The 11,528-nt window shown below is 40.5% G+C and overlaps 1 protein-coding gene across 5 annotated transcripts in view; it reads left to right on the top strand.

Moving 5' to 3' along the window:
• fanca (FA complementation group A) overlaps positions 1-11,528 on the top strand; it is a 165,616-nt gene that overhangs the window by 57,895 nt on the left and 96,193 nt on the right. For all 5 annotated transcript variants that reach the window (XM_086027080.1, XM_086027081.1, XM_086027083.1 and 2 more), the window contains one exon: positions 1,403-1,544. In XM_086027080.1, coding sequence (XP_085883206.1) covers positions 1,403-1,544 — 142 coding nt within the window. The remainder of the gene's footprint in view (positions 1-1,402; positions 1,545-11,528) is intronic.

Raw genomic sequence — 11,528 nt, 5'->3', positions numbered from 1 at the left:
AAATGCTCCCAGTCAGTCAAACGCAGCGCTCAACAAAGTCACATAACATTCAGAGATATTGGAACTCAGTGCACACATAGGGCACTATAAGGCGCACCGTCCATTTTGGAGAAAATTTTAGACATTTAAGTGCGTGAAAATACGGTATTCCTTTTTGATTTGGTTTGGCACGGCGCATTTCCTGAGCGGAGTGTAAAGGAGAGAGAGAGGTGAATTAGAGCGAGGCTCTTCACGTTTGAATAAAGACGCAACAAAACACTGCTGCCGTGTCGGTTGTCTTTGGCAAGGAAGACGCCAGAAGAAATACATAAAGTCAAACCTATATTGTAACCCGCCATATACCACGGCCTCCGAAGATAAGGAAGAACCTTTAAGGGTTACATTACCAATGCGTACGTCGCAACTATCACCGCGGGGCAGGGGGACTCAACCGAGCAATTCATCCTCATAGTCACTATTTTGAAGCAGATGTAACGCCTCCTCTACTCTAAAGGTTTTTTTTTTAATATACATGTATAGATCATGGTGACAGCAGCCTTTATCAATGCTTCTTGCTGCCCCTGTGTCTGACATAGTATTGGCTGTCTCTGACGCAATGCCGCCAAAGTAGAAGAAGGAGGATCTGACTGTTCTCAAAAAAACAAATAAGTAAATAAGATGACGGTCCAAAAATAGTGGTGATGACCTGTAATTAACGATGACTGAAACATGTTTAAACATGAACTGTTTTCTGACCACCATTGTTTTATATATTTCCAGGAATATGGTGTTGTCTGACATCGTCATCCTCTGGTTTTATCAATGAGGAACTATCCCCTCAAACGACAAACTCAACTTTCTAATCAGTCATTAGATGAGCAAGTCAATTGTTTGAGACTTAGTTTTGTAACAATACAGAGAGCAATCTATTATTGTATGGTTTTCTTTGCAATGATATATTCTACATGTGCCCTCTTTAGTCTAAAAACGGTATCCTGCATTGCGTTTGTCAGATATCAATTAAGCAGCGAAATCCATCCGTTTTTATCCATTTCTGGGGGTGGCCATTTTGAACCTGAAAGTGACAGTGCCGAAGGGCTCTACTTGCGAACGTCACATAACCAAACACAGAAAACAGGTGAGCCATGATTGGTCGTTACCTGAGCCCCGAGCAACTGTGATGTCATTTTCAGTTGACAGCACGTGGCAAAATGGTGGCGCCTTGATTAAAAACGGGTTGATTTTGCTGCTTAATTCATGTCCCATAAAGGCAGTATTAATCAGAATGACATGTTTAGGCTAGTGGCGGTGCATAGAACATATTCTTGTATTGAAATTTTTTTACTTGACTTCCCTGTATGTGCTCAAATGTCAATATTTGGTTAACTTTGCTCTTAATTGGTTCTGTATTTTGTTTTTATAGTTGATTGTGATCTTCAGTGTGGATCAGCTGCTACATCACCTGCAACAGGTTTTAGAGACCCATGAGGTCAGCTGGAAGCATGTCCTTTGCTTCCTATCCACTCTGCTGGTGTACAACCCTTCTGCGCAACCCAGTTTGAGAGGTAACATTTTCAGTGGAACCATTATAGTCTTGAGCAAGATGATGATGCTTTGAAAATAGAAGTCAAGTCAAAAATGTTCTTTGCAGGAATATATTTGATGTTTCCCCATTAGTCTAAAGACGGTATTCTGATTAATATTCCATTCAAGGAATAATTAAGCAGAATTATCCACCTATTTTCAGCCATCTAAGAGGCTGACATTTTATACAACACCGTCCCTTGCTGTCAACTGAAATTGATGTTGAAGTGCTCTGGCGTGTCACGTGACATGTTTCTATACTTATTTACAGAGCTGGGCACTTGACCCTTTTTTTCCGGTCCGTCCTCTGTCCGCGACCTGGGTACACTTCCGGCCTCGTCCCTGCGTCCTTATTCATAAAAATTAGCGGTCCCCGACCCCGTTCCACATATTTTTGTAGCTGTTGGCCAATAATTTGATGTATCGTAAACTCGATCAATGGTTTCTTTAAGCCTCACACATTTACACTTCATTTATTTGATATTCTTTTTTATGGCTCTGTGAATGTCCGTGGTGTCGGTGCAAAGGTTACAAATACCATCTGATTGTCATCTGTCATTTTACGTGAACCGTCAATCAGGAGGAGCACACCAACCCGTTGGTATATAGCGATCTTGTAAGCAGCGCATTGTTATTGACAGACGGCAGAGAGCCGTTGTGCGCATGAGCCAATAACACTTTGCATTATGGATGATGTAGTTAATTATAGTTAAAAATTATATTGATTAAGTTTTATTAAAATAAAATGAAATGTGTGTTTCCCACACCATGTTAATACTTGGGCGAGCCGCCCAAGTAAACAGACGGGCGCCCAAGAAATTTTCAAGTGAATTTAATAAAAATATTTAAAAAAAAATAAAAAAAATCCGACCTCCCAAAAAAAAACAAAAAAAAAACGGGTCGCGACTGTAGATACCGCATGTAACGTTATAATTCACCGTCACTCAAGCCTGGTTTATACCTCTGCAGCGTGTAGCAAAAATGTGAGTTGGCCAATTTGTCGCGCTCGCGGAGGCTCCGCACCTACGCAGCTGCTTTGCCTCTCCAAACCTTTGTTTTTTTCCCGGCGCGATGTAGTTTGCGTGCCCCACACACCCAACAGACATGTCACTCTCCTACACTGCGGACAGCAGCGAGCGAGGCAGAGGCAGAGCTGCGAGTTTGTCTTCATAGCTTGTAGGGCTGCTCGATTAAGCGATTTTGAACCGAAACTGAATTTTCTGGATAAAACGATGTTAAAAACGTTTGAATCGGCATGTTCGATTTTTTTATTTTTGGTGTATCTAAGCTACCGTAGTTTCCTCTGTATTTCCGCTTCCTCCCACGAGCGCGTAGTCCGATCACAACAACATCCATGGCTACCGGCGATTCTGCTATTTGCTCACGCAAGTGAGCGTTTAGTTAATAAATCGGGCAAATATAGATCTGTAGTGTAGTGTGTGCCCCACATGTACAATACAACCCGTGAGCAAGTTACTCAACGTCTGAAAGACGTGCCTTTTTTTCTCCTCTACAACATTACCTCTGGTCCAGCCGGCCTGACTATAAAGGTGAAAGGCTAGTCACTAGCTGGTTGGCAAAATGACTTGCTGACAGACTGTTTGGTTTACAGACTTGACTGTCTACCTTCTCTCATGTTGATGATTTCGTTTCAGATGGTATATGCACTTTCCTCTTTCATTATTGGTTTAATTAAGAACAGACCAGAAATCTATTGTGTAAGTAAAATGCTGTTAATCCCAATGGATTGTTCTGTGTATTAAGTTAAATTGACTGGCATTTTGAGTTCAAAGAAAGAAAAATTAAGTTTAAATAAAAGACATTCAAAATACTTCATTTTTCATAATTTTTTATTTTACAAAGAAATTGTAATCGTAAAATCGGGTTTGAGAGAAAATAATAATTTTCTTGTTGGGCAAAATCGAACAGACCTAATAGCTTGTTTGAAGCAAGAGGCAAGCCAAAATTATGCTCCTTAAATAAGTTTGCCTTGCCTGATATAAAGAAGCCAGCCTTCTCGCAAACGGCATTGTCAAAGAGTTGAGACAGCTGAGCACCGCTACGGACAGGTTAGCAATTGTGACACGTCCAAAAGATGTAACTTCAACTAGAAGTTTAAGGACTGTAAATTATTTAGTGACAAGCAAGCTGGTTCCCCACTGATTGCATTTGACGAGGTCATACATCAGTAGCGTAGTTTTTTTAGATGAGCGAATTCACGCACATACCCGGAGCTGCGTGGGCTATTCATTTCAGCCTGCACAAGCTTTATTAGCTGTATTGTTTACCCAAATGTGTCAAACTGAGAAATCCCTCATGATATGGTAATGCTTATATGGGCCATTCAACCAAATTGGTGCCATTTGCATGTCCAGGCAATAACATGAAAATACATTTTATAATGCGTCCAGCACATTGGTATGTATGTTTAAAGGTACCATTCAATTAGTGTGTCATGGCTAAAACCCACTAAGAGTTTCAGTACAAAAAACTGCTGGGAAAGCGCAGCAACGTCCCACAAGTGCCCCTGTTTGTGGCCCTCTTGCTACAACAGACAATGCAGAACCAACAAGCATATTTACAAAATGGTCAATGTAGATTAATAATCTTCAGAAATAACCCTTGAATCGTTTAAACAGAATATTGAGTTTTAAGAATGTTCGCAAAATTAAAATGGCAAAATATAAAACAAAATATCTACTGGGCGATATGACACGGCCAGCTACAAGTACCGGGACAAGAAAAAAAAAGACCAGGCTAGGAGAACTGTGAGCGAGGAGCTTATTATACCTGCACTGTAAACAATTTTTGTGAAATTAATATGCTGTAAAATTATGACATCAAAAATCTGTAATATGAATTACAATGAATTGGTGTGTATTTTAAGGCAACATGTTGTAAAAAAACAGAACAATTATAATTGTTAATTTTACAGTTAATATATGTGGAAAGGATCATATTTACTTGTAGAATTGATATATTACTGGATTTTAAACATTGAAAATTTGTTTTACTTGAACCAATGCAATACATTTAAATATACAATATTGTTTGGTTAAAAGAACTGAAGTAAATTGTATACCATTTTACAAATTTGTCTATCTCATGCACTGATTTGCATTCCATGTCTGACAGAAAATCAGAGTGATTGTCACTGACACCACTTTGCAGACAGACATTGGTGGCTTATTCATTCCATTCATATCCAAAAAGCACCATGACACAAAAATATATGAATTTGCCACAATTCTAAACACTACTTTTTAATTTAGATTTGTTCCCACTTCCACCATGAATGTGCTGAGCAAAATCCTGGACACATGTGCATTCTACTTTATGAAACCATGACTGAGGACCGCACAACAATGACGTCCCTGCCATGTTTACATTTCATTATGCGGTGTAAAGGCAAAGTCGTCATGTTGTGAAAAAGATTTAATGTAATCGTCAAGTGTAGCAGGACAACTGACTCTAGAGTCGTGTGGCACTTCAGATACTAGTAGAACAACATTGCCCATTTCGCCGAAAAGGTTGATTTGAACTTTGGTCACCTCGCGGCCACGTCACACGCATGCGGGACGATTAGTGGGCCGGACTAAAATCTACTTACGCCCTTGCTTAGTCCGCCCCTTTTTTTCAAACGTGTCACTCCTGCTCTTCGCCCCAAAAAATGGGCATCCGCCCAGGCCAGAGGGACGAACTGTTACGCCCCTGAGGCGGACTGCCCAGCTCTGCTTATTTATATACTTTTGCATTTACTTGAACTATTTTGGGCTTCTTTACTGCTGCTTCTATTTTTTTTCTGCCCCCTTTTCCAGTCTTGGGGATTAGGCGGTGATGACCGAATTGGAGGTTGCTGTTTTGATTCCACAGCAATTTACGGCTACAAGATCGGAGGTTGATCTCATCCTCGGAGGCGCTGCTATGGAGATTTCTGCATTGACCAACTGGGCAGGGACCCACTTCACCGAAGTCATCTTCCTGCAGCATTTCATTTGATTGACTTTCATATTATTTTAACCAACGTTGTATAGTATCATAATATGTATTAAATGTTGCCCACTCGGCATCCATTGCAGCCTGACCTTCCTGGAAGGGGGATTCCCCCCATCTGTGGTTCCTTCTCAAGGTTTCTCATTTTTCCCCAGATGTTTTTTTTTTTAGTTTTTCTGCTTGTGGCACATGAAACGTTTTATGAAATGTCTTCTGCTGTAAATAATAGCTTTTTTTACAGTGGTCTCCCGTATATTCATGATTCGATACCCGCGGACTCAGCTATTTGATATGTTTTTCAATAGTTTCAAAAGTTTAGTATATTTCATTTTTAATTTTTAAAAAATTGGGTTGGGGTGTTTTGTGGAAAACGCTTTATTAGCAGTGTATCCCTGTTTGCTCAAGAATTTTTGAGGGGGTCGAAAAAAATAAAAAAGATTTTTTTCTCTCTCAAGTTTAATGACGTTAGAGAGACTTCCATTCACCTTGATCCTTGCAATAGGATTAGTATAATAAAGTCAGAATGGTCTTAATACATCTTTCGTGAAAGTTGTCTTCATTACTTGAAATAAAAATTCCCACCTCACAGAATCATATGCTTTTTCTGCATCCATTCCTAACATTAGAGCTTCCAATTTCCTGCCCTCAATATGTTTCATAATGTGCAAAGTTCGATTCAAGTCAAGTCAAATTTATTTGTTTAGCCATTAATCACAGGAAAGTCTCAAAGGGCTTCACACGCCCTTAGCTGACAACATATAAACAACATCCCCTGATCTTAACTCCCAGGAGGGCAAGGAAAAACTCAAAAACACATCTGGGGAAAAATGAGAAACCTTGAGAAGGGACCACAGATGGGGGAATCCCCCTTCCAGGATGATCAGGCTGCAATGGATGCTGAGTGGGAAACATTTAACACATATTATGATACTATACAAAGTTGGTTAAAATAATGTGAAAGTTAATCAAATGGAGGTGCTGCAAGATGACTTTGGTGAAGTGGTTCCCTGCCCAGTTGATCGATGTAGAAATCTCCATAGCAGCGCCTCCGAGGATGTGGTCAACTGCCGATCCAGTCGCGGTCTATTGCTGTGGAATCGACACAGCAACCTCCAATTCTGCCGTCATCACCTAACTAACTCCCAAGCCTGGGAAAAGGCAGAAAAAAGAAAGAAGCGGCAGTAAAGAGGCCAAAACAAATAGTTCAACTAAATGCAGAAGTGTACAAATAATTTTTTTGTCGTGTTTTGAACATTTCCACTGAGGTAGCTCCTCTAATATCCGTGGGTAGGGCATTCCAAAGCACTGGTGCTCGAATAGAAAACACTCTGGATTCTATGGACTTATTTTTGGCTCTCGAGATCACTAAAAGGTTTTTGTGACCTAAGGTTTCGGGGCGGAACATATGGTATCACTAGGTCGACGAGATAGGAAGGTGCTAAGTCGTGCAATGTTTTGTAAGTAAGTAGCAAAACCTTGAAATCGCATCTCAAGTGGACTGGGAGCCAATGCAAATTGGCTAGTATCAGAGTAATATAATCGGACTTTCTCGTCCTTGTCAGGAGTCTTACAGCAGCATTTTGGACTAGCTGCAGACTTTTAATACTAGACATGGGAAGACGAGAGAGCAAAATGTTACAATAATCGAGGTGAGACGTAACAAACGCGTGGATTAAAATTTCTGCATCACTATTTGATAGGATTGGACGAATTTTAGCAATATTACAGAGATGGAAAAATGCAGTTCTAGTAATATTGTTAACATGCATTTGAAAGGACAGAGTTGAGTCAACGATTACATCAAGATTTTTTGCTGTTGCACTTTGGGTAATAGTACATTTATGGAGACTGAGAGTGGTGTCCTTAAATAGGCACCGATGACGAGCAGGGCCAATAATCAACATCTCGGTTTTATCTGAGTTAATAAGCAAAACATTGAGAGACATCCATTGTTTAATGTCAGCAAGGCACGCCTCTAGATTACAAAAATTAGCCGGGTTTGTTATCTCCTGCGGCATATATAATTATCATCAGCATAACAGTGAAAATTAACGTTATATTTACGAATAATATCACTAAGCGGAAGTATGTAGATGCTAAACAATAGGGGTCATAGTGCGGATTCCTGCGGGACTCCACATGTAACATTACAAAACTCAGAACTCGCATTGCCATGAATTACACGGTGCGTCCTCTCTCTGAGAGGTAAGAGTTAAACCAAAAAAATGCTAAGCCTGAGATACCAACACACGCTTCAAGGCGTTTAATAGTATGTTATGATCGACGGTGTCAAAAGCAGCGCCAAGATCGACTAAGAGTAATATTGATGAGGTGCCGGAGTCCATAGCTAGGAGAAGATCATTAGTCACTTTAGCAAGGGCCGTCTCAGTAGAGTGATCGACTGAAGAGTTTCAAATTGATTATTAGCAGCCATATTGTCACTAAACTGTTGCGCTACGACTTTTTCAAGAATTTTTGCAATAAACGGGAGATTTGAAACCGGCCTATAATTGTTGAGGTTCTCCGGATCAAGGTTTGGCTGCTTAAGCATAGGTCGAATAACAGCGGTCTTCAAAGCTGCTGGTACAGTGCCCGAGGTGAGTGATAAATGAATGATATTTATGACGGAGGGTCCTCGGGTTGTAAACAATTCTTTGATGAGTTTGCCAGGAAGCGGATCGAGCACACGAGTTGTCTGTTTTGCCGCACCAGCTAAGTTTGTTAGACTTTCAAGAGATACTATTTTAAAATGAGATAGGGTTGTCAGACAATTCTCAGCCATAATACCCCTGCTAACATCAGTCTTCACAGAATTCAACAGTGTTTTAGGAACGGTGTCCTCAATCTCGTCCTGAATGCGCTAAATCTTCTGCGTAAAGAATAAAGTCATGTTAATTATCGGCGTATTGTGAGTCCCAGCTAACCCCGTGGCTGGTTGGGCTGGAGGTGATGTGCTGGCCACTTTAGCCTGGCTCATACGAGTGTTTACCGTTACTTGCCGACTTCGAGTGTTAAGACATTTTCCTTTTTCCCATTTCCGGGATTACTCATTCCGTTTGGGACACTTGCCAATTTTGGGATCACAGTACTTTATATGAGCCGTGAGTTGTTTGTTGGTTTTGTTAGGCACTGTGGCTCTTGACCTTTACCATTGGTCTGGGTTATGTTTACCCAGGTTCTGCTATTTAGTCGGAAAGACATAACCGTGGTTGTTGTACTGTGATACAAAGCTGATGTTGGGTTACACAAGTTTCATTTCCATTTCCATTACTATTATTACTGTTACTATTTGATTGTTTGTATAACCATGATGATTGCTATCAATATTACTGGTAGGATATGGTATATTATTAGTTAACTCACTCTAATCCACCTGGTGTGTTTCTCAAATCTTCACTCTGGTGTTTAGCTCTGTGGTTTTAAAATTCAATATACAATACTTATGTGGTTGTATTGTTTGCAAACTTGCGCTTTCTATCTTTTGGTTCATTAATTGTGTCATTGTTTATTGTTTATCCCGATGGGGAAGGGGATTTTATGTACAGTATTAGGTTTAGAGGGTTATTATTATTTTATGTTTGTTAATTTTGTTGATGGGTTACGGGATCAGAGACAAATTACGAGTGAAGGAGATGACGACAGGGAAGTACATATTTTTAGGGGTTTACCAGGGTATCATGGTTGGGGAGGGCTTGCCCTCACATGGGAAGGTTTTTTGGGGTTGGTAGTGTTGAAGCTAGTTGTCTTTGTAGGGTTAGTGGGATATGGGCCTCTCTATTGACTGGTTATTTTTCTGATAGTCGTTCGTATTTTGTTAGTTATTTTGTTAATTGGACATATTTTTCATTCTAAATTCAATTTGAAGACTAGAGGCAGAGCCATACTGATTAAAAAAATAGTACCCTTTATTTTCACAAAAACAGTTCTTGACACAGAGGGTCGTTACCTGATTGTTGCAGGTACGCTATACCAGAAGCCAGTAGTTCTGGTATCAGTTTATGCCCCGAACCGGGATGATCATAATTCTATGAAGTTGTGACTGTCCGCTATCCCGAACCTGAACTCACATTCTCTGATATTGGGGGTTGATATGAACTGTGTTATAGACCCATTATTGGACAGATCGAGTTCTCGTCCTGCCTCACTCTCGAAAATGGCTCAAACACTCTTGGCTTTTATGGATCAATATGGGTATGCCGACCCGTGGAGGTTTTCACACCCCTCTGTCAGGCAGTATTCTTTTTTCTCACACGCTCACAAATCATTTTCTTGGATAGATTACTTTATAGTTGATAAAACACTTATTTCTTCAATTATTTCTACACAGTATTCCCCCATCGTGGCGTCTGATCATTCTACTGTCATTCAGTGCGTTTTGACCTCAAAACAAAAGAGTACAGGACTTGGCACTTAGACCCAGTATTATTAGCTGATACAAATTTTTGCAAATAAGTTGAGGATTCGATTAAGTTATTTTGTGAGACCAATAAAAATGATGAAACATCTCCCTCATTACTTTGGGAAACTCTGAAGGCTTATGTCAGAGGGAGAATTATTTTGTACACGTCACATGTGAACCAGCTGCGCAGAACCCGCCAGAGAGATTTGGAGGAAGCTGTAGGCAAACTTGATGCTGTACTATCTACTTCTCAGTCGGCTGACTTATACAATGAGAGGTTAGAACTTCAGACTGAGCTTGATCTTCTTTTAACGTCAGAAGCGGAACGTCTCCTCCTCCAATCAAGTGGGTCCATGTACGAACATGGTGACAAAGCGGGTCGCCTGTTGGCGCATCAGCTGAAAGCCAGATCGGCTTCCAACCAAATCATCCAGGCCGTGACGAGTCAGGCTCTCTTACCTCTGATCCGGGGAAGATAAATGATACATTCAGGTCATTTTACTCCAAACTATACACTTGTGAGTCTGTTAATGATGAAAGTCAATTACGTCGTTTTTTTTTATAAGTTGCCTATCGAATGTTTCGCCAACTGATAATCAGACACTAGATGTCCCTTTGACACTGTGTGAAATTCAAGAGGCCATTCGTTTAATGCGCAGTGGAACGGCACCAGGGATGGATGGCTATTCGGTGGAGTTCTTTAAACGGTTCTCAGACCTGCTTGCACCACTTCTACTAGAAATGTTTATTCAATCATACATTGATGGCCCCTTGCCTATGACACTTAGATAAGCTTCTATATCGCTTATCTACAAGAAGGGCAAAGACCAAACAGATTGTGCATCATATCGTCCTATTTCACTTCTGTCAGTTGACATCAAGATTCTTGCCAAGGTGCTGGCTCATCGTTTGGAGGGCATAATGCCCAAGGTAATCTCTGAAGATCAAACGGGCTTTATAAAGAAGAGGCATTCTTTCTCAAATGTTAGAAAGCTTCTTGACATTGTTCACTCTCCATCGTGCACTACCGAACCTGAAGTTGTAGTATCTCTTGACGCAGAGAAGGCGTTTGACAGGGTAGAGTGGGCGTATCTTTTCTTTTCTTTAGAGAGATTCGATTGCAGTACTGGCTTCATCTCTTGGATCAAGCTACTTTATTCCTCACCCAGTGCCTCTGTATGTACAAATACACAGCGATCAAGTCAATTTTCCCTTTTCCGTGGCTCTAGGCAAGGCTGCCCACTATCCCCATTGTTGTTCGCCCTAGCCATTGAACCACTATCGGTGGCCTTAAAGTCATTTAAAGAGATACGCATGGCAGGGTTTGAATACCGTCTCTCGCTCTACGCTGATGATCTTTTACTTTATATATGTGATCCCCTGACAAGTATTCCAACTATCCTCTCGTTACTGGACACATTTGGTGATATATCTGGATATGAATTGAATATTTCAAAAAGTGAATGCCTCCGGTCAATCGGGTAGCCAGGGAATTGACACAGTCATCGATACTATTTAGAATCTCATCTGAGGGTATGAAATACTTAGATGTTGTGATGACGCATTCCTTTCG

The sequence above is a fragment of the Filicampus tigris genome, chromosome 4 (assembly GCF_054856515.1).
Source record: "Filicampus tigris isolate MCC_2025a chromosome 4, RoL_Ftig_1.0, whole genome shotgun sequence".
Classification (NCBI taxonomy): domain Eukaryota; kingdom Metazoa; phylum Chordata; class Actinopteri; order Syngnathiformes; family Syngnathidae; genus Filicampus; species Filicampus tigris.
Note: the sequence above shows the minus strand (reverse complement) of the source record. Positions and strands in the feature narration are given on the sequence as shown.